The sequence below is a fragment of the Balaenoptera borealis genome (assembly GCF_965194805.1).
Source record: "Balaenoptera borealis genome assembly, chromosome: 6".
In the NCBI taxonomy this organism is placed as follows: domain Eukaryota; kingdom Metazoa; phylum Chordata; class Mammalia; order Artiodactyla; family Balaenopteridae; genus Balaenoptera; species Balaenoptera borealis.
Window position 1 is genome coordinate 91085086 of NC_138863.1, and position 27991 is coordinate 91113076.

The 27991-nt window shown below is 41.8% G+C and overlaps 1 protein-coding gene and 1 long non-coding RNA gene across 2 annotated transcripts in view; one reads left to right on the forward strand and one right to left on the reverse strand.

Annotated features, from left to right (window-relative positions):
• Positions 1 to 22812: 22812 nt before the first annotated feature.
• LOC309630509 lies at positions 22813 to 26498 on the reverse strand. Its single transcript, XR_014245723.1, has 2 exons — positions 24982 to 26498; positions 22813 to 23396 (listed from the first exon to the last, which is right to left on the reverse strand). It is a non-coding gene; the product is annotated as an uncharacterized lncRNA (long non-coding RNA).
• A 283-nt stretch (positions 26499 to 26781) lies between these two features.
• NXPH2 (neurexophilin 2) overlaps positions 26782 to 27991 on the forward strand; it is a 99941-nt gene continuing 98731 nt past the window's right edge. Inside the window, exon 1 of the mRNA XM_082395828.1 lies at positions 26782 to 27286. Within this exon, the coding sequence (XP_082251954.1) occupies positions 27236 to 27286 (51 nt within the window). The 5' untranslated portion in view covers positions 26782 to 27235. The remainder of the gene's footprint in view (positions 27287 to 27991) is intronic.

Sequence of the window (27991 nt, forward strand, 5' to 3'; positions counted from 1 at the left end):
TGTCTATAGAATCAGGAAATGAAACCTCTAGTAAAACCATGACTTCTAGCAAGTACAGTGTTTTCTGAGCCATTCTTAATGATTGCAAACACCATTTTATCTCAGGAATTCCCTTTTACTGTTCCTTTGTCGGCTGAATCTTGGGAGAATTTTTTCTCTATTGTCGTTCTTATTTCTAAATTGATTTTAGCCAAGAAGAAAATTGCCCATCTGCAGGAGATAATGCTAAATCTCAGTCTCATTCAGTATTACAGCAGGTATTTTATTTGAATCCAAAACTTCTAACAGCAAGTGTAGCAAATGTTGAAAAGAAAATGAAAGAATAGCATAACTTCATTTCTTTTATTTACAGTCATTTTGGTTTTGAACTAATCTTCTCAGGTTTACTTGTCCAGACTATAAACATCTGTTTTTGTTATTTTTTTTCTTTCTTTTTGTTTTTCTAGTTCTCTGTTAAATAATTCTGTATTACAGCATTTTCTAACATATACTCAAAAAAAGCATTTCTCTAGAATTCCAGTAGATGGCAGCATAGAGCTATAGTTCTCGCAGGGATGTACCTTTGCTTCTGCTGAGCACTCAACATTGATAAAGAGTAGTGAGTCCCTGATACAGAATCTGAGCTGGGTGTGTAAGCCAAGTCCAGCCCAACTGGCAAATATAACATTTCCAAATTTCTTGTACAACAGCCAATGGGTCGTTCAGAGTGAAAACTAATATTACAAATAGCAAATTAAAGGAAAACAAATATACTTCTTACCCACTGGCAGGTTCACCAACATCGTTTGGAAAGCAGTAAAAAGGACATTTATAAATTTGAACTTTCTTTACTGGTCAGTGTGGGGAAAGAAACTAGACGCCTAAGTGCTCTCTGCTGATTGCTTTGTTACCAGGACTGTTAACTGCTGATAGGACACAGGGCCCCCAGCCATCAGAAAGTTGCCTGACCAGTTAGCACTGGATACAGAGACTCAGCCCTTTATCATGCTTGAGGGCTGAATCTTATCCCTCTTGCTTGAAATAACAAGAGCTCTGGAGTCTGGTTACGAGGACACCTGGGGTGACTTGCAGACTCTTCCCTGACGGTCATGTTTTCTGACCCTCAATTTTCTCACATATAAAGTAGCATTAAGATGCCCTTCTGGGGCTTCCCTGGTGGCGCAGTGGTTGAGAATCTGCCTGCCAATGCAGGGGACACGGGTTCGAGCCCTGGTCTGGGGAGATCCCACATGCCACGGAGCAACTGGGCCCGTGAGCCACAATTACTGAGCCTGCGCGTCTGGAGCCTGTGCTCCGCAACAAGAGAGGCCGCGATGGTGAGAGGCCCGCGCACCGCGATGTAGAGTGGTCCCCACTTGCCGCAACTAGAGAAAGCCCTCACACAGAAACGAAGACTCAACACAGTCATAAATAAATAAAATAAAATAAAATAAAATAAAAAAGATGTCCTTCTCTGCTTCCTTTATAGAGGAGTGATGGGGATTGGAGGAAAGCTAAGAGCACAGTGTCAGGTATCAGGAGATAAACTGAGGCAACAGAATCTGGTAATACAATGGTGGGCTCTGCAGCCATCACTGAAGGCTTGAACCCAGCTCCAGGCCGTTAACCCTACAACTGTACAAATTACTCAAGCACTCTAAGCCTCAGTGATCTCCATTATAATATAGATCTAATGGTAAGAACTAACTTATAGTCCTAGGATATATTTAGTCTGTTTTCTCTGCTCAATGCATTTTGGCTATGATTGATAAGAAACATGAATTTTGCCCTGACCTTGCCATTAACCGCCTGTATGGGCTTGGGTAAATCACACAGCCTCTCAAAGTCTCAGCTTCCTCACCTCTAAAATATAAAGGTGGACTTGAACCACATTTGATTCAGATATATATTATATATTTCTAAATTGCAAAGCCCCATGTAAATGAGACGTATTTTTACTACATGGAAACCTGGAGGAACAAGATGAATTCAGCTGGCAGATGTTTTCATGGAAGTAGCCGGGTTTGAGGACTGAATTAATCAGAGGGTTGTTCCCAAGGTCTATAAATATAGCTCTAGGTAATCAGAAAATAATCACGTTAAACATGTTAACCGTGCGTTAAACAGGTGACAGAGGACAGAGGCAACACCAAAAGCAACAGGGCCTGTAACACTAGCCAAGGCAGGGCCACTCCAGACTCGAGGAGCTGCAGGTGCTTCCTGAGAGGAAGAAATCTCCTATCCAGCCACTGTCTGACCACCTGCACTCAGAGAAGACTCTCCCAGAAATGTTACCACAATTCCATGAGTGTCAAGCCCTGAGTAATCCATGGCCTACTAGGGTAGCCTAAGGATGTGGACTTGTAGCATTCACCCTTCCCCATACGTCTGCCAGAGGTTTCCAAAATTCAGGTAGTCCCCGGGAAGAAATGGGCTTCCTATCAGTCAGATATGGCAAATCTGAAAGGACTTTGTATTTAGCTGGATGGTTCTTTATTATTCCTTATCAGATCCCGAGGAAACATCATGCACACTTTTAATGGATTGTGGAGAAGAGACCATGGTGGGGAGTTCGGGCTCAGATCAGGCTGGTAGGAACACTCCAGTGAGGAACCCAGGAGACAAGAAGGAAGTACACACCTGGCAGACATGGGGAGAGACCATCTAGGATGGAAGAGAAAATGAGAAATTCACCAACACTTGTCAGGGCTCCAAAGTTCAGTCTCTCAGCACCAATTGGCAGAGAACTCAATGATGAACTCAACAGAAGATGTAAAGTCCTCACAACACTGATCCTAGTGGTTAAGCCTCAGCCAAGAGCAAATCATATTTTAAGACATCCCAGGCAAACCAAAGGAAAACCAGAAGGCTTCTTGGTGAGCGTGGAGAATTGGAGCTAGAAAGGCGTCTGGAGGTGGTCCAGGCCAAGGACAACGCTGCGAAGAACACCACATTGGCCAGGTCTGCAGACACACCCAGGCCTCCTACTGTCCTTTACTGAAGGACGTTTAACCTCGGCAGGGTCCTCCCACGGTCAGCAAGTGCACAGGAAGGATGGAGGAAGGAAGGCCTTCTCCTTGTTTTCACCACCGTGCCAGCAGCACACTGGAAGAGCTTCATTAACAAACAGCTTCTTGTTCCTGCTCCCCCTTTTCTTTGATGCTATCAAGTGCAGTTTTCTGCATTTAGTCTTTGATACATGATAGTAAAAATCAGGGAGCATTTACAAAATCCTTTACATAAATTAACTTAGTCCTGGGGACAACCCCATAGAGGTTATAAACCCCACGTTATACACAAGGAAAATAAGAGATAGATAATTTAAATAACCTGTAGAGAAGCAAAATTTGCCACCTCAAATTGTCTCTTTGTTATGCGGATTATTTCAAGCTAAAAACAATCAAGGCCCAAAAGGCTCAGGAAGAAACTTTAACTTCCTCACCAGCTGCCAAAAAGAATTTAGGTGGAGGGCCTGTTCCCAGAATGGAGATATCACCAGAGATATTTGCAAAGAATATGGGCTGGTGTGGGCAGGGGAAATTCAGGCAAGGCCTAGAAACCAGAATCCACTCTGTGTCCCACTGTCTCTGCTCAGCCCAGCAAACATTTGTTTATCAAACATTTGCTTTTCCATCTCCACATGAAATGCCTTCCTCCCTTCTGAAGTCCCAAACCACTACCCCAACATCCTCTTTTGTCTTTAGCTGAAGATGGTATTTAAGGCGAGGGTTTTGGGGCCATTTTGGTGAGTTACTTAGTTTTCCTGGGTCCCTTCCATGTATACATGTTATTAAACTTTTGTTTGATTTTTCTCCTGTTAATCTGTCTCATGTCATTTTAATTCTTAGACCAGCCAGAAGAACCTGGAAGGGTAGAGGGAAATTTCTTCCTCCCCAACATACTCAGTGTATGATATTTTGTAAACAGTGTATGGAGGTATGACCCAAAGAGATTAATTCCAGAACCCATGTTTTAACTATACCAAGAAGAAGGCAACAGCAAAGCTGTGATACACCACAACAACAAAAGAAAAGATAAAAACCACATGATCATCTCAATAGATGCAGAAAAAGCATTTGATAGGGACTTCCCTGGTGGCACAGTGGTTAAGAATCCACTTGCCCACGCAGGGGACACGGGTTCGAGCCCTGGTCCGGGAAGATCCCACATGCTGCGGAGCAACTAAGCCCATGTGCCACAACTACTGAGCCTGCGCTCTAGAGCCCATGAGCCACAACTACTGAGCCCATGTGCCACAACTACTGAAGACTGTCTACCTAAAGCCCGTGCTCCACAACAAGAGAAGCCACTGCAATGAGAAGCCCACACACCGCAACAAAGAGTAGCCCCCACTTGCTGCAACTAGAGAAAGCCCACACGCAGCAACCAAGACCCAATGCAGCCAAAAATAAATTAATTAATTAAAAGAAAAAAGAAAAAGCATTTGATAAAATTCAACATCTATTCATGATTTAAAAAAAAAAAAACTATTACCAAAGTGGGTATAGAGAGAACATATCTCAATCAACATAATAAAAGCTGTTTATGACAAACCCACAGCCAACATAATATTCAGTGATCAAAAGCTGAAAGCCTTCCTGCTAAAATCTGGAACAAGACAAGGATGCCCACTCTCATCACTTCTATTCAACATAGTATCGGAAGTCCTAGCCACAGCAATCAGACAAAAAGAAATGAAAGGTATCCAAATTAGAAGGGAAGAGGTAAAATTGTCATTATATGCAGATGACATGATACTATATATAAACAAACCTAAAGATTCCACACAAAAACTACTAGAACTGATCAGTGAATTCAGCAAGGTAGTAGGATATAAGATTAACATACAGAAATTTGTTGCATTTCTTTACACTAACAATGAAGTATCAGAAAGTAAAAAACAAAAAAACAAAAGAAACCTTGTTTAAAAACACATAAACAAAACAAAAAACACACATAAACAAAAATAAAATACTTAGGAATAAACTTAACCAAGGGGGCTAAAGACCTATATGCTAAAAACTATAGAACACTAATAAAGGAAACTGAAGATGATTCAAAGAAATGGAAAGATATCCCATGCTCTTGGACTGGAATAATTAATACTGTTAAAATGGCCATACTGCCCAAAGCAATCTCCAGATTTAATGCAATCCCTATTAAAATACCCATGACATTTTTACAGAACTAGAACAAATAATCCTAAAATTTATATGGAACCACAAAAGACCCAGAATTGCCAAAGCAATCCTGAGGAAAAAGAATAAAGCTGGAGGCATTGCCCTTCCAGACTTTAGACTATACTACAAAGCTACAGTAATCAAAATAGTATAGTATGGTATTGGCACAAAAACAGACATGTAGATGAATTATCTTTTGATATAAGAACAAAGAGTGGTTAGAATTCTCCATTCTTTCCTGCATAAACTACCTCATAATGCATCATCTACAGATTCTAGGTTTTTCATAGATCTTGATAACATTGTGAAGCAAACTGAGTACAGAATCCTTGTAGATTTTTACAGTTCCCCCCAAAACTTCTAGACATAACTTGATACCATGTTTTGACAACTTGGCTTTAAAGCATTAAACTGATTTTTCATAGAAACAACGTCTCTTTCACACTTGTATTTCATCAATTACTTACTACCTTATTAAGTTATGTAATAACAAAAATAAGTACAGCTGGCATAAATAGGTTAGGGAACCAACACCAGTGACCCCTGGTGAGTATATGACTCAACTGATGAGCACATAGCTTCCTGGGCACCGGATTAACTATGAGATGAGTAAGTAGTGCACTTGTGGGCCTCAGCCAATAATATAATATGTTTTGTAGAAAAAAATGGAGCTTGTCATATAACCAAGTTAATTGGTTAAGTAGAAGTCAAGTAAGAGGGCATCTACTGTGTTAAATATGAAGTGTCACTACTCATTTTTTTCCCACATTTTTTCCCCATCATTTTCCTTAAATTTTTTAGAAAACATTTTCCTCAGGTGGTTTCAAGCATCTATGCAAAGTTACATCATTCCTATTCCCCAAAACTTAATCCAAAGATTGCTTTTGCACTAACCCTAAGATGATATGCTCCATCTTCATCCTACCTTATATCTTGACGTTGTTTATACGCTTTTCTCAATTCACAGAACAGTTGACCTAGAAGGATTTTGGATATCATTAAATTGAACTCTTACATCCTCTAGATTCATGTTGTTCAATGGAAATAAAATTTATGTATTTAAATTTTCTAGCAGTCATATTCAAAGGTTAAAAAGAAGCATATGAAATTAATTTTTAAAATATGTAATTTAATCCAATATGTCCAAAATACTATCATTCAACGTGTTAGCAATATAAAAACAATTATCAATAAAATATTTTACAGTTTTTGTACTAAGTCCTGGAAACCCAATGTTTATTCCACATTCACAACACATCTCAGTTCAGACCGGCCACATTTCAAGTGTTCACTGGCCACACATGACTATTGTCTACTCTGTTGGACAGCAAAGCTCTAGGTGATTTGAGATGATGAGTCTCTGGTTCAGGAAGCTTAAATGACTTGCCCCAGGTCATCCAACCATGATTAGTCTTAGCTTAGTTAAGTCTCCTCATTCCCCACCCCTAACATCATGGGTAAGGAATAGTGCCAATGTAGCTCGCCAAACCTAACAGAAGTTTTACAGAGCTTAATTAATATTGCATTTTTCTGATTATAAAGCATAACATTATTCTAGAGAATGTGAAAAAAATCTAGAAATATACATAGAAGAAAATTAAAATCACTGCTGAGAACAATCACAAATATTTTTTAAAATATGAAAATATTCATATTCATGTTAAAAATAACTAAATATTTTAAATAATGTTTTGAAGTTTATTCCCTTCTTTTTGTATGACATTTATTTCCATGTTCTTCAATCCTTCTTCCTTTTCTATTATAAATGATTCTCTCTCTCTCTCTCTCTCCCTCTCTCTGCATTTAAAATGTTGTGTAATTTTTTAATCCTACTATCAAAAGAGTAGCAGCTGTCCAAAATATCAGTTTATTAGCATGGGGGAAAACAGCACAGCCAGGATCTGGCATCACTGTATATTTAAATACTTCTAATGATCCAAAGTAGGCCTGCCAGAGTCTTCCAGCTCTTAAGAAAGGTAGACACCAGGTTTATAAATTCATCTATCCCAGATCAACTTATTCTTAGAATAAAATATTTTTTTTCAATAAAATAAAATATCTTTCAGGATACACTCTGAAATGTGTCACTGGGGCTGAGCATCTTATACTTTAAACTTATTATGTCCCTTATATTTAGTTTTACATGACAACCCAATCAAGGTCTAGATAAATAGAAAGTCAGAATGTTCTACATAATAATCACTTTCTGCAACTCTCACATAAAAAGCCACTCCACACACAAATAAAGTTACAATTTAAAAATAAAAACAAAAAAGGGTACAGAATGAAGAAAATTTGGAAGAACGTCATATCCAGAAGAAAGCTCGGGACATCAAATCACAGCAAAGAAATAAAAAGGAAATTGAAACAGTAAATTAGAGGAGGTGAGGAGATAACTGGATTATTTCCAGTTTATCTCACAGAAATTGGATTGCACCTAATTGTGACCACTTCAGACAATACCAAATGCTCATGTTAATCGGCCCCTTGTAGCAGCTAGGGAATAACGCAGTTTATGGGGAAGAGTTATTGGCCACCTTTGTAAGAAGGGACAGTGTTCTGCTTCTAAAATGCACCCAACAATCAACAAGCAAACCACCCCCTGAGCGATGTGTGGAAAAAAGCACATAGAGCCAAATTCTTTCACAGCCAACTTACTCACCACGATTTATCATATTTGGCTTCACGTCTGTCAGTCTGTTCTGGAACACATTTGACCTGGCTTTGATTGTGCATTTAAAGGCGATCTGTTCTGACTAGGGCTCCCAGCTGGGAGGGAAGATTTCCTGGCATCAGGCCATGCAAAACAGGCAGCATCTCTACATCTCTACTTATAGACCTTCAGAAATTGTTTTACAATGTAAGTGAGGGCAGGGGAACCCTTAGGGGGAGGTTTCTCCTATCTCTTTAGGGGTTTTCAGAGTTGGAGGTGGTTGTTGTTGATTAGAGCAGTTTCAAGGGGTAATTTTTGTTACCCACTGCACTTAGCTAGAAAAACAAGCTTGGCACTCAAGGCTCTCTGAAATTTACCTGAAATATCCACCAGTCTTACCTCTTCATAAATATTAACATAAACCAGTTATGGTCAAATTGGTTTATTTAATAGCACCTCAATAAATGATACTATTCTAACTTTTACACCTTTGTTCACGCATGAAATGCCTTTTGGCCACCCACTCTGGCTCTTTAAATTCTACCGTTCAAGTTGCCTCCTGCATGAAGTTTCCCTGGCTTTCCTTAGCCCATTTGCCCTGCCTGCACTTCCCGAGGCACTGACTGAAAGCAGGTAACACATAACTGGTGCTTTTATGAATTCCCAATTTGTATTATTGTCCAAATGTATTGATTGAACATCTACCATGAGCCAGGCTGCATGCCAGGTGCTGAAGAAACAAGGATGAGCAAACCAGAGCAGGATTCCACCCTTATAGGGCTTACAGACTAGCATGGGAGATACACATCAACCCAACCAGACCATACCTTTCTCTCCCCTCTGATGTCTTAGCTATACCTCTTATTTTACACTTAGTGTATTTTATATTTTTATCTTTTGTACATCTGTCTACTTTGCCCAACTAGATTAAACATGTTGTTAAAAAACAAAAAGAAACTCCCACTGACCATTGCTGCCTTCCAGTGACATACCACTTACACATGTTATTTCTAACCCTCACAACAACCTGTAATTCTGGCATTATTCACCTACTTTGCCCATGAGGGATCTGAGGCCCAAGAGAACCAACAACTGGCCCATGGCACCAGCTCAGGGACATGCACTCCTTAGGAATTTATTGAATAAATGATTGAGAGTGGTTGAAAAACCAGACGTAATATTCTGGCAACTCGTAAGTATACCACTGCATCAATGGAAATTTTAAAATACATATTGGTTTTAAATCTTTAAAAGTAACTACAAGAACAAACAATCAAAATGAATTCTTAAAAAAAAAAAAAAATGAATTCTTGGGTTTTTTCCCCTCAGTGTTTTTAGAAGCTTAACTTTGTCTTCTTCATTACACTAAGTTCTCCATTCTCCATTCCTTTATTCCTTCTCCGTGCATTTTTCCAAGATGATTTGAAGAAATCCACTGCTTGCATGCAGTAACTCAGGCACATATAGTATATTTTGAGAGAGCCCTTGTGTCCAGTAGAATATGTTTAGGGGAGATGCTGTGACATGCCCTTCAAAATATGCCAGCATGTCACCTGATAGTGCCAGGTTGTATAAAAGGATCTATTCCTTTAACTTTAGAATTTAAGGACTACTAAGGAATTAGCAAAAATCCTAGCTTAAACCCTGATATCTGTCTTTCCCTTTAGGCTGGAATTTGATCTGGTATTAATCACCTACAACTTTAAAAAGGAGAATCCTGAAGACTGTTGGGCTTCAAGCACAACAAATTCAGAATAAAAAAAAAAATCATCTGTCTTTACAATATAAAGTCGAGATATTCGTTTTTATTTCTTTGGGTATTTTCTGGTTGTTTGTTTGGAGTTTTCAGGCCTGAGTAGTTATCAATAACTAGCTGGTGTTAGTAATAAGTCCTATCTAGGCAGTGCAGCAAGATGGAACTTCATAAGATCTAAAGTTAAAGTAGGAAGAGTAAATAGTTTGAGAGGCAGGAAGCAGAGTTTGAGGATGGAGAATAGAGTATCCTACTCTCTCCCTTTTTCTCGAAGCAGAAAAACAACAATTTAAATCAGAGAGAAACAACGGCAAAGGCAGGTCACTGTAGAACAGAGACCCTAAGAAGAGGAGAGAAGGTAAACCGAAGTGAAGGAAGGAGGAGGAAAAGTCCTCATTTTCCACATCTGTAAAATGGGGGTAGTAATAGTAGCAACCTCAGGACCACCACATCATAAAACTCCAGAGGAAAATGAGGATACTCACCATTCTTATCAGGACTGGCCAAACACTGTGGCCCCAATCTACTCCACAGAGTTCCTGCAATGATTAAACAAGAAAATATGTTAAGTGTATACAGCAGTATCTGGCACACAGTTAATGCTAAAACAACTGCTCGTTATTCTATGCTCCCAATTGTTTCTTTTCTACTGCCTGGTTGCAGAGTGACCAGTTTCCCCTTTCATCCACCAATTTTCTCAACAATTCCATTTACTACTGAAGCTACAATCCTCCAAAACCTCTTCCTTAAGGCCTAGAGCACTGAAAACGTCCCAAAGAAAAGTCTAATTCCTAGCTCAGATTATCTGCTCTGCTGGAGCTCTGACACTGCTTGTCAATGGATTTACATCCATCCTCCACCTAGACCTGCACTGTCCACTATGGAAGCCACGAGTGAGCTTCAAACTGAGCACTTGAAATGGGAGGAATTAAAATATCTCATTAATAATGTTTCATATCATTAACTTTTAAAGTGATAAGATTTCTGATATATTGGGTTAAATAACATATATTATAAAAATTAATTCTGCCTCTGTCTTCTTGGGTTTTTTTGCGGTTTTATTTTTTGTGGGCCGCACCACGTGGCTTATGGGATTTTAGTTCCCTGACCGGGGATGGAACCCAGGCCCATAGCAATGAGAGTGCTGCATCCTAACCATTGGACTGCCAGGGGATTCCCTCTTCTTACTTTTTTTTAATGTTCCAACTGGAAAATTTTGGATGGCACATGTGCTTCACATTATGTTTCTACTGGACAGCATTGGTCTAGACCCTTTTTTTAAGACATATTAAATAAACATTTTGTTTGAGTCATTTATTAATGGCATTTGTATCCTTTCTCTCCATTCCCACCATGAACTGATCTCTCCAGTTTTGTCCTCCTAATCTGGATGTGCTTAGTTCAGCCTTCACCCAACTCTCAGGGTCCCCAGAGACCCCTGACATAGCTCCCTCCAGCTGGGCTCCTGTTGCTGCCCAGGGCCTCCCAATCCTGATGGCCCAGAAGAATCACTCACATGTGAGCTTCTCAGAACATCCAAGGACACAGCCCAGGCACCTGAAGTTTTTAAACCCTCTACAGATGACTCTGAGGTGCAGCCAGTTACAAATTACAGTTTCAAGTCCAAGTTCCGCAAAACTTGATATTTGGCAAAATATAACTGTTACATAGTTGTTCAGTAGAAAAAAATATAAGAATCAGTGAGCCATTTCTGTGTTACTCCTTCACAAATAATGGAAGAAAGAGCATGTTTACCCCTGGAGGAGCCCAAGCCCCATGCTGACAAAACCATAAAGGCCACAGCACAAACTAAGCCTACTTCCTTGTCTACAAGCCAAAATTTACTGGACTCAGAAGTATCTTGTTTTTTTAGGGGAAGGCACTAATTTAAATATCAAGATGGTACATAAATTTAAGAATATAAATAGCTGATAACACTGCAAGTGGTTGATTTTCTTTCGTACTAAATATTGAATTTTTTTATTGTTTGTTTTCCTTTCAACTCATGTCTTTTCCCTCATTACATATCCCAGTGAGCTGCTCATTGATTTTTCACTAGTGACTACAGATGATGATTTGAAACGAGTCCTATTACATCTGGGAATCAGCCAAAGACTTGTTGATTTAAGATAGCTGTTTGATTTCCTAAGCCAGACTTATAATAATTCATAGGTCATTTATAGCAGTGCCCGCTGGTAGACTGCCTATCATGAGCTTGCAGGACTGTGGAGACTGAAAAAAATGAATTGCCTCCCAATGTCACAGCTAAAGAAACTCTTGGCATTTAAGAATCTCTCTCCTGAGCAGAAAAGACAAAGATGACCCCACATGCAAAATACAAAATGAGAAAATCAAGAATTTTTACCCTAAAATGCTCATGTGTTTACCAATGATTGCCCAACCCCTAGCACAGTCCAGAACATAATAGGTGCTTATGGAATATCTGTTGAAACTTGAAATAATTCATTAATAAGTTAATTATTTCTGAGAAAATGCTGGCTGATACTTTAATAAGCTTTGAACTTGACTATCAATAAGACCAAATGAAAATAATTTCAATGGAATTTTATAATCATTTATACATAATGACCATTTATATGCATCTTTTGTTGCAAAAGACAGCTTAGGTTAATAAAATGTAGAATAGCAGAGTGTTAATACTTTGGATGTGAGTGAGAATACTGAATTTGACACTAGTTAGATAAATAACTTTTAGGCAAATTACTTAACCTCACTGAACTTCCTGTTTCACAATGAATATACATTAATTTCTTAATTAGAAAAATAATAATAAATTTTAAAAGTAAAAACTGTGCTTTATATAAAGGGCTGAGTACCTATCCCTAAAAGAGCATATAAATATGGTAAGATGCTAGAATTACAAAAGGTATAGTTATTTGAAAAATAAGATATTGACCAGAAACAAAAGGGCAGCATTAGAAAAAAATTTCCCCCCCAAAAAAATAGAAAAGGAAAAAAAATTTAAAGAAGGAAATGTGGCCAAATGGGAATAGCATTTCTAGAATTGCAAATGGTAACCTGGTAATTATAAAGACATCATATATGAAAATTACCTAACTAATAATATTCGCCTGGGAGGAGATGAGATTCTTTGGGGCTGGTTTGTCTTCCGTGTGCCCTGGCAGACTTCATCTACTGTTCTGGGAGACTCCAGACATGGAATTGAGAACACTTTGCAGATCACAGAATGCTTAGAGATCTGGAAAGAAAAGCCACCCCCATCTCTGTATCAGTGTGGATCCAGGAACCCTGAAGGAGAGGAAAAGAAGCCAGTGTTTCACTGGGGTTCAGACACAGAAAGACTTAGAAGAAATTGCACCTGAAAGAGAAGCAGTAGGGCCCCTAAGACAGTCAGATGAGTGAAGGGGCCTGGCAGAGTGAGCCAGACTAAGCAGCTGGTCTGGGATTTGAAGGGAACAGGATGTCCAGGTTCAGCTGAGAAAGAGACAGGAAAGCATAAAAGTGAATTCTAGTTAAAAAGTAGTAAACAGAACACATACACTTAGTTCTCCTCCCTCCCAGGCCCCTGTTAAAATAACCGTAAGTGGAATATTTAATAATTTTTTGAAAATTTCAATGGCTAATTTCAAGGGTCAAAAAAATGGGAAAGGAGAGGATTAAAAACACAAATTGGAAAAGCAGAAGGACTTGTAATAACCACTGCCGTAGACTTGATAAAGTTGAACCCAAAGCCGATACTGTTAAAGCTGAGGAAGAAAATCAATTTGCTGTTCTCGAAAAAGGCTCAGGAGTTGATGAGATATGAGACTATTATTAATTCTAGGAAAAACAAAATGTGTAGTCAAGAAAAGGTAGTCATGGTCTTCCACATAGCTTACCCATGAAAATCAACTGCAATAGTCATAACAGCATCAGAGTACATACCTAATGCTTTGATATAACTATATTAAAGGGGTAAAAGGATGCAAAATAGGAAAAGAAACCTTCCAGAGTTGGAAGTCAATAGAAAATGGCTACCATTGGATAATTAAGGAATGGCCGTATAAACATTTTATTTAAGAAAAATGAGATGGCAAAGAACTAGAAATAGAGAAAATGGTGAAATAGAAAATTAAAAGAAACAAATAAATACCAAATGACTCAGATAAACTCAGAAATGGCTGATTGTGGGGATGTAACAGGGCAACAGGTAAGCATGAGACTGCTGTTTTCCATAACAAATCTTATAACAAGTAAGCTTTTGAAAGTATCCGTATCTTTGAGAAAAATAAAACAATTTAAAAAGAAGTAGAAGGAGGAGGAGAAGAAAGATGAGAAGGAGAGAACCATGTCATTAGGAACCCCCCATTGCACTTCTCTGAAAATCTCAGGTGAAAGTTGGTCACGAGAAGCAAAAGTCACTTCCCTCCTGGCCAGAGAAGGAACAAGATCCTACAGGCTGCCCCTTCAGAGATGGCTGGTAGCTCAGCAGTTGCCAGGGGCTGTGGGAAATACAGCCACAATGTACTGGAAGGAAGAGAACCCAGAAAGGATAGCTGCAGAAGTGCAGGCATAGCTCTGACCATGAATAGCCAAGTCCCTATCCACAACCGCCAACTCCACCTTAACTGGAAAAGAGGTGGACCTCTTGCTAATCAAGCCAGACCACATTTAAAGTGTCAGTGGAAATAACACCAGCGACAGTGTTACAAAAGACTTCACAGTGCTTCTTGATTAACTGGCTATAAGGAGTCAGGGTAGAAAGAGTCCAATAGAGTGCTATGAATATGTAAATATATTTACCCAACTAAAATATATTTTGTAAGTTACAAATGGGTGTTACAGTAACTGCTTCTTGTGGTATGGTCCAAAGGACAGATGAAAAATCTCTGCGACTTAAAATATATTTCCCACGAGTTTGCTAGATGTTGAACGTTCTCCATTCTTGATGTCACCCATGAAATTCCTGAGACACTGTGCATATAGCTAGCAAGATAATGGGATAGTAACTAAAAGCCCAGGTCTCGGAAGTAATTAGATTGAGGTTCAAATGCCAATGTCACTAGTTTCCTATTTTATGACCTTACAAAATGTTCTTTAAACTAAGTCTTTGCTTGTTCTTGTGAAAAGTGGTATAGTATTACTAAAAAAAAAAAAAAAAAAAAAAATAGATTGGTTTAAGGGTTATGAGAAAATGTGTGTAAATCACGTAGCACTGTGCCTGGCATACAGAAAATGTGAAATCATCAATAACAGATATTACTGTATTCTCAGGGAAGGACTATAGAAAAACAGGGGCAAAGAAACCAATGTGTGTTGTTCTCCTCACGTTCTAGAAATATCGTATGTGCTTTTATTTAAACTTCACAATTCACCCAAGGTCACAAAGATGGTAACTGGTAGAGTTTGGATTTGAATACAGGACTATCTGACTTCAAAGACCATGCACTTTTCACTAGAATTTCTAACCTGAATTCTGTTGGTGTATCATCAAAGATCAATCAGATCAAAACCCCCTCTCTCTTTCCGATCTCTACACATCACTTAGAAAGGAACAGACCTTTGAGGACATGGTACAGCTGAGAGAAAATGTTTGATAGAAAGAATGAAATAAGCAAAGCCCCAGAAAACTTGGCCCTACATAGAGGATCTAACACATGGGACCCCCAAGTACCAGGTGAACTCACCCAGATGCCAAAGGAGTGGGGGCGATGAAGAAGTGTGAGTGGAAAATGAGACAGTTTAGAACTATGAAGATGAAGCTACATAAGCGGCCCTATCCAAAGCCAAACACTTCCCAGGCCAAATATTTAAATTTGGAGTCATATCAGAAGTCTTAATATTTTATTATTGGTGTATCAAACACTGAAAGTTAGTTTGTTCTCAATGCAACAGTGAAAGTTCTCATGCATATCCCTTGTGGAAGACAGAATTCTAAGACAGCCCTCAAGGACTAGTGTATAATCTTCCCCTTGAATACGGGTGGGATCCCAGAACATGATGTAATTTCACTCCTGTGATTAGATTACATTACCTGGCAAAAGGGAAGAGATTTTGCTTATGCATTTAAGGTTCCAAATCAGTTGGGTTTGAGTTCATCAAAAGACAGATTATCCAGGGTGGGCCTGACTTAATAAGGAAAGTCCCTAAAAGAGGAACTTGATCCTTCCTGAAGAGCAATTCTCAGGCTGGCCTTGAGGAACCAAACAGCCATGAGTTCTAGAGCTGTGAGGAAATGAATTCTGCCGACAACCACATGAGCTTGGAGAAGAACCCCAAGTCTCAGACGAGACCACAGCCCTAGACTACATCTAAATTGCAGCCTTGTCAGACCCTGGGCAAAGAACTCACCTAAGCCAAACCCAGACTTCTGACTCACATAAACTGTGAGACAATAAATGTGTGCTTTTTTTTTTGAAACAAACAAACCAAAAAAAAAGTTAGTTTGTTCTAATTAATTAATACTTTATATCAGTGCCTGCATACTCTCTTGTTCCATAGAAATAGAAAAAAACAAATACAATCTGTACCTTTAGGGAGTTTACCAGGTGGTGCTTCTGGAAAGACATTCTCAGACAAAAATGACACTAACAATACACCACAAGGTTTGGGAAACGTCTAATGAGTGGTGCTCACAGAATCTGTGAAAGGAACTCAGAAACCAAGAGACAACTCTCAGTTGGATGAAGCAGGGAAAGTTTCACTTGAGTTAAAGCTTGGAAATGAATTTGAAATAAAGGGGGAGGCAGGATTTTGGAGGAGGTAAAGGAGTGAAAGGGCATGAGGATGCCATTGTATGTTGGAGGGGCAGTGATTTGCTTTGGCTGGTGATGAGAATCTAGGCTGAAAAGTTATAAAATATAAGGCTGAGAAAAACTGGCTTTTGCTGAATGACAGAAAACTTTCAGTGTCAGGCTATGGTGTTCGGGCTTTACTTTCTAATAGGAAGGAAAGGCTTGGGTTTTGTTTGTTGTCTTAGTCAAGAAATGATGACCAAGGGCTTCCCTGGTGGTGCAGTGGTTAAGAATCTGCCTGCCAATGCAGGGGACACGGGTTCAATCCCTGGTCCAGAAAAGATCCCCAATGCGGTGGAGCAACTAAGCCGGTGCGCCACAGCTACTGAGCCTGCGCTCTACAGCCCGCGTGCCACAACTACTGAAGCCCACATGCCTAGAGCCCGTGCTTTACAACAAGAAAAGCCACGTCAATAAGAAGCCCATGAATAGTAGCCCCCGCAATGAATAGTAGCCCCCGTTCACCACAACTAGAGAAAGCCCGCGCACAGCAACGAAGACCCAAGGCAGCCAAAAATAAATAAACAAAAAAAATTAAATTTAATTTAAATTTAAAAAAAAAAAAGAAATGATGATCAAAACCCCATTCCTCATCTCTTCCCCCCAGTTTGATCTATAGATTCAAAATGCAATCCCAATATAAATCCCATAAAGTTTTTTTGGGTAGATATTGACATGCTGATTCTAAAACGTACATGGAAAGGTAAGGGAACTAGAATAGCCAATTCTGAAATTCTGAAAAAGAAAAAAGTCTTTGCTGATGATCCTGCTGGATCCCTGTGTGCAGGAAGACATGGCTACTATGTGGTTCTCTTTGTGTCTCTCAAGGTGTACTTTTTTTTTTGTTTTTGGGTGCTCCACACGGCATGTGGGATATTAGTTCCTGGACCAGGGATCAAACCCAGGCCCCTGCAGAGGAAGCACAGAGCCTTAACCACTGGACCACCAGGGAAGTCCCTCAAGGTGTATTTTTGATCACACTAGTCCCAAAAGAGGTACTTGAAAAGTTCCAAGAAAAAAAATTAAGGGCTTTGAATAATCCTTGAATAAATCAACCTGTTTAACTTCAGCTCATGTACTGTTTCTCGAACTAGGTTGAACTCAGAATTTTTTCTTCATATAAATATCTATTAACTTTCCTTGGAGGTGGTTTAGTAAAATACACTTTGAGAAACACTTAGAGATGTTGGAATACACTTTTACACTTTGGATAATACTTAAAAGATTAATTTTATTATTTTTTATTATTTTATAACTTTATTTATTTATTTGTTTTCAGCTGCGTTGGGTCCTCGTTGCTGCACACGGGGCTTTTTTTAGTTGAGGCGAGCGGGGGTTACTCTTCGTTGCAGTGCGCGGGCTTTATGGCGGTGGCCTCTCTTGTTGTGGAGCATGGGCTCTAGGCGCACAGGTTTCAGTAATTGTAGCTCCCAGGCTCCAGAGTGCAGGCTCAGTAGTTGTGGCGCACGGGCTTAGTTGCTCCGCGGCACGTGGGATCTTCCCGGACCAGGGCTCGAACCCATATCCCCTGCATTGGCAGGTGGATTTTTAACCACTGGGCCAAGATTCTTAACCCCAAGATTAATTTTAGAATTAAGATTAGAATTAATTTTAGAATTAAGATTTAAGATTAATTTTAAAATTGATTAATTTTAGAAAAAGTGTGTAAGTCTTAAGAAATTTGACAGATTTGGGTAAACTGTTTTTACTGCCCATTTGGAGACTGTGTTGATATTCACATTGCCAAGGTTCGGTCAGGATACTCTGAGAAGCCAAATGGGAACATGAAGAGGAACTCGTGGGGTGATTTAAGGGAAGGTGTCTGAGTGACTACCTGTCCTGTGGATCCACACGAAGTGGTGGGCTTGGGGTAGCTGCTGGCCAGCAGGCAGAGCCCTTAGGAAGATGGAAGACAGCAAGGACAGGCTGGAACCGCTGGGTCCGGTCTATTCTTTCAAAGTTGAAGACCTTTAGAGAGGAATGGGTGCCCCGAAGCTTCAGCCTTCTAGATCTTATGCAGACCAGATCTCTGGCCAACTCTAACACAACTATACTGGGGAAAGGGATGCTGGAAAACGTGGTTCCCAGCTTGATGGCGTTGCACAGAGCAAACCACCACAGGGGTTACTAGTGAAATGAAAAAGAACAAAAAAGCATACCTCCTTTCAGTTTGAAAACAGCATTCATATGACTCAGACTTAAGGAGCTTTGGGGGAATTCCCACTCAGTGTCAGGCACTGTGCCAAATATTTTCACACCCACACACACACACACACACCCCTACATAAACACAACTTCTCTAGTAGCATCACACCATATGCTACCTTTCCCCATTTCCGTTGGTCACAATGAGAGAAAAATGAAGAAGAGTTTGGGCAGACCAGGAACGTTACTGACAAGATGTAAACAACAATACAGTTGAATACGATGTTGTGTCATAGCAGAGAAAGCTCTAGAGTTTCCGGGTCCAAATCGTGGGGCCTGTGACATGAGAGTTAAGTGATCTTGTGCAAAATATTTAATTCCTCTATTTCTCAGCATTGTCATTGCAAATTTCAGATAATACGTTACTGGGTTGTTGTGATGATTATATGCTATAATATATGTACAGCACCTGGGGTTAAAAAAATAGAAAGCTCAATTTAGGAATAATTGAAAAATAAGTATTAGCGAGATTTTTGCTTGTGCCTATAAATACATATATATTTTAAAATATCCTATTGCTGAAACAGAATGGTTTTAAATTATAGTTATGTATTTTTAACTCATGTTCTCTCTTTATTATCTATCAAAATGTTTATACTGATCATTATTTAGTAGCATACAGATAACCGAATATGTTACATATATCTCAGTCTCAAAATCCAGGATATTCAATTTTTAAAATTATAATTTGCAGTAGAATACATAAGTATGAAGTGACATAAATAATTCCAAATTACTGAATAAACAATTTAAAATAATAGAGTGAAAGGCAGCATAATTTGCATTTTAATAACTTAAAAATTATGATAGGATAGTCTATTTCCCTGTATATTGTTAAATCTATATGTCTGCATAAAGTTCCTGTTAACTACAGCTTCATGATCTGGATCTTTGCCTAAATTAATGTCAACACATTAGCCCTTTCTCTTCATGATTTCCTGATAATCAATAGCAATCTCCTGTCCTTGGTCCTTCCTTTACAGCTATTTGTCCTAAATGGAACAATGATTCATTCTGCTACAATAAGAAGATCCCTTGGCTCTTTGACCATGACTCTCAAATCACTTGTCATTGACTCTCAGTTGTTCAATGCTTTGCACTCCTTCCTCATATGTTCTTTTCTTCAATCTTGATTAAAGCATAATATACTTCTCTGGATAATTCACAAGGTGCTTAAAACAAAAGACCTTAGGCAGAAAATACAGTTTGGCTAGCAAAAATTGGATGAATTTTAACTCATACTTAATATTGGCTGTTACCTTTTAAACATTCTGATCAATACTATTAGTACTGGCATGTTCTTTTTACCTCGTATTGAGTGCAAATTAACTGGAAAGGATTTTTTTTAAACTGCTCTGTTCTTCCTTTTCATACACATGAAAACATAGCATTATTGATTGACTCTGTAAAGCTCATTTTAAATTAAAGGCTTATTTTTATCCATTGACATTACTCAGCAAAGTGAGAATCAGATTTAAGCTATTCATAGTTATCCATTTCAAAGAGGAACAAGCGGGCACCTGCCTACCGGTTACATTTCACTTACACTATAAATTGTACAACTCTTAATCAAGGGGTCTTCTGATATAGAAGGCAATCAGCGATTCCCTAGCAATGATATCACTTAAGAATGCATGTCCTTAGTCAGTACGTGTCAGGATGTGCTAAAACATATGGCATATATTCAGCTGACCGACGAAAGTTATCCTTAAAAGACCCATAACAATTTGCCTGAAGCTCATGCTTTATGAAGCAATGCCACATTTGGCCAGTAGATAGCACTCAAGATATTCCACTAAATGGAGAGAAGGCGCCTCGGTGCGATTATCACTCTGCCAGGGAATCATTAGACAAGTTCATTTTAGATCAGCAGAGGGGGAAAAGAGATGCCCCCAAACACCTAGAAATTGGGATTTTTGTACAAAACGCCAGCAGCCACTTAATGTAAATCTGTACTTTATTAGGGTAGGAAAACTAGCCCACTCAGTTCCTAACACAATTTCTGTTGGAAGACAAGGAAAGTACCACTCATGTGACACAGACTGAAATAAAACATGAAAGTAGCACCTGAATGGTAATGTTGAGGTCCAGAGAGACCACAAGTGTAATATGCCAGTTGCCTTGCACAAAAAGACTAAAAAGGCAAAACGCTGTGACCCATCCATCCTGCTAAAAAGCCACATGCATTTCAGAATGCAATATTTAAATAAATAAGAACCTGGCTATAAACAAAAAATGAATCGTAACTGCTTGAAGCCAATGGACAGTGCCTTGGCATGGTTAGACCTATTAGTAAGGGTAACTACTGTTATGCTTTGATAAGTGACGGCTTCCACGGTGCATTAAGAACCAACTCATGTTTGCTTAGAGGCAGAAAGTGGTAAAGGGAGCTGCTCCCATGATTTTGAACCATCTCCCGCATGTCGCGAGCTCAGTTCATCTGATACAGCAAGTATGGGTCTGTGTTAAACGAGGTGATGGTTATCAAGCTGCTGTCCAAGCAGACACAGAAAGCTGGAGTGTGAGAAGCTAGGAGATGAGAATCACTCAAATATCTATCAAAGAAACAGTGGAGGCACCTGAGCTAGGGAAGACCATGTCAAGGGAAAAAGACATCTGAAAAAAAAATTGTGAAAAACTAAAGAAACAACTTCAAATTCCTTCTGCAGAAAATTGGTGGTGGTTGGGAGGTGGTCAGGCTCTTACAAAAGTCAGTTCCTAGGGGGACAGGTTTTCATTCCCTGCTCTCCAGGGTCCAACCTTAAGCTTTCTACAGCTGTGCTCCCAGCCCACTTTCATGGACTTACACACAGAATGGCTAACCCAATATCCTGCTCAAAAATTTTTTAATTTAGCCTCAAATTGCCTGAAACTACCTTCAGCCTTTGAACTTACTGTTCCCATGAGCCATTAAATGGCTTTCTGTTGTAATTGCTCAACTTGTTTGAGTTGTGTTTGGGTATTTGCAACCAAAAGTCTCTTTTGACTGTGCTAGGCTTACTCTGGGGTAGGGTGGAGCTGTGGAGTGCCTACTGCCTGATTCACAATGATTACGAAAAGACAGCAAGGGAAAAACACATTTACAGAACGCTGTCTTAGCCAATCAAAGGAAAATTTTCCAGTTTGAGAATGCTTAGGGTCTTCCTAGAAGGAAGACAGAAATCTGGGATGAAAAGAGATTGGACTGAGGTCCCCCTTGCACTGACCCTGGAGTCTAGCCTTCTTCTGCCACAGTCTGGCTGTGTGACCTTGAGAACATCACTTTCCATCTCTGGGCCTCAGTTTTTTCATCTATAAGCTGAAAAGTTAAGCAAGATGTTCCAATTCTAACCTTCTATGGCTCTGTTCTCCTGCCTTCTTTCCATACAGGAAGCTACATCTGAAAGAGGTTAAATGATTTCCTAGTAATGACATCCATCATATTCAATGCACCAGTAGAAAAGGTGATTATTCAGTCAAATAATCATGCATATATGAACAATGCATGGGAACACACACAGAAAGATAGTGACAAGTTTGCAAAAGTCAGTCTGATTTGGTAGAGATGCTCTCTCCCACCTTGTCGGTCTTGAGTGATGCTCTCTTCACCCAGGCACCTTCTTATCGCAGGACCTGCTGGGGCCCCCAGGCTGCCTCCCTTCCCCTCCCTCCAGCCTCTCCCCCTGGCTGCTGACAGTGGCTTCAGCCACCAGTACACTGCTGGCAGCATCTTCTGACATCCAAGGGAAGATGAAGAGAGAAGAGAGACAATTGAAGAGAGAGAGTTGTGGCAAAACTCTGGTTTTGAGAGAGAGAGTTCTTCTCTCTGGTGAAGAGAGAGAGTTGTGGCAAAAAACAATTTCACTGTAGAAGAATTCTTTGATTTGTGTTTGAACTTGGAGCAACTGATATGTTTCTGTGATAAAACTTCATAAATCCCCCAATCGTGTCGAAACGGCTACAAAGAAAATGTCCAGTTCTCTCCTGAAAAGTTCTATAAAAACTAAGGATGTAAATAGGTTCTGATGATGTTCTGCTAAAGCCTGAGTGCATTCCAAATGTGGGGCCTATGATTCTGTAGGGGAGGGAGGGGGGGAGGGAGGGGGGAAGGAAGGGAGGGAGGGAGGGGGAGGGGGGAGGGGAGGAAGGGGGAGGGAGGGAGGGAGGGAGGGGGGAAAAAAGTTTCCGGTAGAGCAGTAGTTCTCAACCATGGCTGTATAGTGAAATCTCCGGGTGAAAAATACCAATGTTTGAGTCCACTTTTAAAGAGGTTAAAGTCCCCAGTGCCATCAGGATTGAGAGTCAATGTAATGCAGTATCATTTTAATAAAATAGCGACTCAAGAATATTCAATTACTCAACAAGAATGGCAACTCAAAAGGATTTTCGTTGTTAAGAATTGCTACCAAAAAGCCCACCAGCTTCTTATCACAGAGGTCTAAGAGGTCCAAAGGGTCCCTGAGAATTCCCTCTATCCTTGGGGTAAGCACTGCCATGTTCTTGAGTCCCCGATCCTCCTCCTCTGAGGCCTGCACAGCTCCTGTGAGCCCTGTGCCATGTAATTCTCCATATCTCTCACCCTTCTAAAATTATTAGCTGATCAATGCTTCAGGCTCAGTACAGTCAAACCTCTTTTCCTGATAATAAGATCGACTCAGGGGCTTTTAACAACCATAGATCATTCCTGTAACTCTTATTCGCTAAAGGTTCATTCATTCACTACATCACAACTTTTACAACTGCTGGCCAGTTGAAAAATACCTGAGGCAGAGTGATGAATTGGAAAGACAGTGCGCCGAGAAACTGAAGGCCTTGAATCAAACTTCAGATTTGCCCATGCCTCTCTCCAGATGACCTGATGCAAGTCACATAACATTTTGAGCTTCCATTTCCTTAAAGGTAAAGTGAGACATTTGGTTAAGGTCTAATATCCACCGCAGCTCTGAAATGTTATACTGCAGATGATGTTCTTATCCACGTTCTGGTAATGATGCTAATGAACAGTAAAGGGTGAGAAAGTAAGTGCAGAGGAGAAGCACAAGGGAAAAGCTAATGGTCCCGGTGAGCCACAAGTTGACAGCCTGGCTCTCAAAGCATCGACAATATTCCTATAAGTTACCTTTTTAAAAGGCTGCAGTGGAATCTTATGGCAGTAAAATTTGGTAGGTTCTACTTTCTGCTACTTTGTCTGTATGGAAAGACCATTTTCACTCCCCTCACACTGGGAAAACCACCCTTGCAAAATGAAAAGGCAATGATCTGATTCTCCAGTTGTTAAATTGCCTCTAAGAGGAAAAGGGATTATGTTAAAAAAAATTCCTCTAATATGCCAGGAAAGTTTTACAATATTCCAACCCCAAGTTCAGTTCCTTGTTCCTCTGTAGGAGCTCTTGCACCCACATCTCTCCATTCTTTTCTTTCCAGCAACCATGACCATCTCCTCATGCAGCTTCCTCCTTAAGACAATCCTGCCTGTTACCACTGCATATATCTTTATGCCACTTGATGTCTGACTTTTCTACTCCAAAAAGTTTGAAGACCAAACTTTGGTCTTATTTCCTGCAGACCAAGTTAAACTATTGATATTTAGCCTGGCATTCCCAGATCTCTACAGTCTAGCTTGTAACCTACTTTTTCTCTCCCTTTTTCTCAAAGCCAGTCTGATCCACTTGACTGTCCATCCCTCAGTTAAGTCACATGAAGTCCCTCCACTGGGCATTTGCTCGTGCTGTTCCTCCCACATGGAATAGCTTTCCCCATTTTCTCCCACATAGACTAACCTTGGCCATTCTCAGAAACTGAGCCAGCTCACATTTTATCTCTGCCATGAAGCAGTCATGCTGGTTTACAATGATCTGTCCTTCCTCCAACTATACTAGGCAGCACTTAAACTTGAACTCCCCTGGATTGTCTGCCTTTTGTTTGTTGCATGTCTCCTGGTTAGACTGCATGTTCGGAATGACAGAGTCCATGTACTTAATGCTTCTATCTTTCCCCCTTCTTTTCTCCCTCCCTTCCTCCTTCCCTCCTTCTTTTCTTCCTTCCTTCCACTTTCCCATAGTACTTACAGTAAAATTTGGGGGAATACACTAAATTAGCAGTAGTCGCCTTATAAATAAACACCGTAATACCAGACTTTAGTCAAGGGGGTCCTTGGTGCTTCTCTCTTCCACAGCCTGATCAACGGGACACACGTTCTCTTGTGTCCGTTAGCTCTTAGCTTGGAATCCAACACCTTTCAGCAAGTTCCATTGTGAGAATATTTAGTATTATTAGGACACATGTCCAAGTTTAGGTTCTAAAATTTTATGCATAAATTTCCCAAAAGGGTAGAAATGGTCTAAGAAATAGGAACGAATTTAAAGAAAAGAGTGAAATTCACTTATTCATTTCAATAGTGTGTTAAGTCATGCATTCCTCATTTAAAGAGCTAATGATAACAGAATCGGAAACTACTAAATCAAGAAGGGACCTCACCTTCTGGTTTTAGAGATGAGTCAGCTGGGGCTCCGTCAGAAACACTCAGTCTATATGAGGCACTGCCTCTTGCAATGCTGTTTGCCCTTCTTCCTCTTTAGCAGCTCCTCTCCAAAAAGGGGTTCTTCTAATGTCTGCCAAACTCGTTCCCTATTAATCACTTCCCAAAGATTGTCTGTAAATAAAATGCACAGACAAAGTTGGACAAGAAGATCAACCTACAGAGATCGCTCCCAATTTTTGAAATTATCTTATTTATGCTTCTAGGATAGAATAACTTTCTAGAAGTGAGCTCTAAGCCTAGGTAAAGAGAATTTTTGTGGAGGTGAAGGGTAGCTATAGGGAGGTGAGTTATATATTTAGATATGCAAATAATGATTTTGTTTGTTTTTGAGTCTGTTGCAAGGAAAAGGAAGAGTCTGAGGACAAACAGAAGTGGGTTCTTGCTGCTGCAGCCTTTGCCATGGGCCCTAGAATCCCCCAGTCAGGCTAGGTGAGGCGTTAGGAAGGATATACAACCCTCGCTTGCCTCTCTTCCTCCATACAGGGAATGGAGTTTTATTAGAGAGGTACCCCACCTGCAGCCTCAGGGACAACTTTTAAAGTCACATTGGGACCCCCAGAACACTCTGGAATGACCTCCCTCCCCATCTGCACAAAATCGACACAACCAGTGAAAGGAAGGGTGGGACCTTGCCCTACCCAGGTCAGTCCTCCTGCCCTTGGTCCTGCACCATTCAAAGACTTACCAACTCCCCTTTCATTTCTATTTGGGGGTAGAAGAGCAGTAAGAGGAGGAGATGGAAACGTTTTTCCCCTAAAATTCCAGCCCAAATTTCACTTTTTGTTGTTTTATTTTTTTTTAATAAAAATCTATCTCAATTCCACTCTCTTGCCTCAACGTGTTTTTCATTTGCAAGAGGATGCAGGAACTAGCCTTGCCTTGAGTGTTCTTTTGAAGTAGCTGCCTAGAGACTCATCCCTGGAGAACTGATTTTACCTCTCTGGACCTTAGATTTCCCATCTGTTCAATAAAGAGGTTGATGGATGATGTCTAAATTCTCACCCGCTGTAAACGTGGGAGTACCTGAGCTCCACTGCCCCTTGACTTTTCCACTCGAGGGTCCAGCACAGAGATAGATAGTTAAAGGTTAAGGATCTCCCCAATGGAGAGTTGTTAACATGGGGTTGAGCGATCCCGGGCAGCAGGTTTCTGGCCTCGCCCAGCCGCGGCCTCAGAAATCTCTCTCTCCAAGATTTCCCAACTGGGAGGCTGCGGCAGGGTCTCCTCTCCTTATTCTTCTCCCCAGGCCCCTCGGGCGCAGCTCTATCCTCCTCCTGGACACCGAGCAGCCGATAGCATCCTCAAACCCGGGTAAGCCTGGACCCCTACAGCTACCTCGGTTTCTCAGAGCCCTGCCGCTACCCCTCCTCAAGGTCGCTCTAGGTCCCCACTACTTTCCACTTCCAGACATTCTTCCAGCCGCACCGGCCACACTTTGGACCCCCTGCGCCGGGCTCTGAGAGCCAGGGCTGCCGCGGAGCGGGGCGCTCTCCCGGGGCGTCCCGGGCTCCAGCACCCCTCCACACCCCCCCCCCCCCCCCGCCCCACGCCCCGCCTCAGGACCCTGCCATCGCCTTCCCCTCGAACTCCCTGGGTGCTCTCCCGGCGCGCTCCTTCCTGCATCCACTCAGGGAGACCCCCCCACACACATCCCCGCTGCCACCTCCCCAGCAAAACAAGAGCTGGTCAGTGGGCAGGGCGCCCGGCCCAACCGGCCCTCTGCTGGGCGGGGGCGGAGAAGGCCCCGAGCCTCGCCGGGCTCCCGGGCGCGCTCAGCTCTGCCGGGATCCCGAGAGCGGCCTCGCGCGGGAACCCCGCACCAAGGCGCCGGGGCCGCAGCCTCCCTCCCGCGGGCGCCCGCCGCGCTCACCCCGACCCCGGGACGCGGGAGCCCCGGGCGCCGCTGGAACCCCGCGCAGCACGCCGGAGCTCGAGCGGCCCCCCCACGCTCCTCTTCCGGCCCCCTCCAAGGAGGGGCGCGCGGGGCCCCAGAAGCATCTCCCGCCCTCCCCCACCCCCTTCCCAGCCCGCCCACCGGACCCGCGCGGCGTGGCGCGGCGCTGCGCTCGGATTCCAGGAGGGAAGCGCCGCTCGGAGTCCCTGGCGTCCTCAGTCCTGCCCCGCGAAGTGGAGATGCACGAGAGGCAGGCGAGGGCGCGCAGCTCGTGAGACGCCGCGCCAGCCGGCACCATGCGCCTGCGGCCGCTGCCCCTCGTCGTGGTCCCCGGCTTGCTGCAGCTGGTGAGTGCCCGGCCCGCCGCGCGCCCCACGCCCCACGCCCCACGCCTCACGCGCCGGGGCCGCGTTTCGGCGGGAAAACCGCTCCGGCGGCCGTCTCGGAAGCAGAGCCTGGGGCTGCTTGGGACATGGGGTCGGGGGCGCAGGCAGTGGAGAGAGTTTAGGGTTGCCTTAGAGGTTGAAGGGAAAGAATCAGGGAATGGGGATCAGAGGGGAGCCTGAGGCGAGTGCGGTGCTTATGGAGGATTGGGACTAGAGGGCTGAGGTAAAGAAGGCAGAAAGGGGCAGGGAAGAAGGTGTGAGAGAAGGAAGAGGTCTATTGCGGAGCGGCCGAGGAGGGGATAAGGGTAGACGGACGCGATGAGGACGGGCTGAAAAGACCTGCCTCTAGCCCAGAGTTTGGGGGGCTTGGTGGGTTTTTTTCACGTGGTATTTTGCCCGGATGCCCGCAAACACTTCTAAACCACGGCATCGTGCATCCTCGTTCTCAGGGCCGGTTGGTGGCTCCTTGCTGGGGAAAAACTTAGGCAAAAGACCGATTTGGGAGGCAGACTGGATTTCTCTTCGTTTTCCGTCCGGCGCTGGGGGCTAGGATGGGGTTTTGTGCCGGCGGGGACGCAGGCTGTAACTTTAAAATCCACCTCCACACAGGAGCCCCCTCCCCGTCGTGTCTAAGCTCTAGGCGACTGTTCCAGTGGTGCCTCTCAT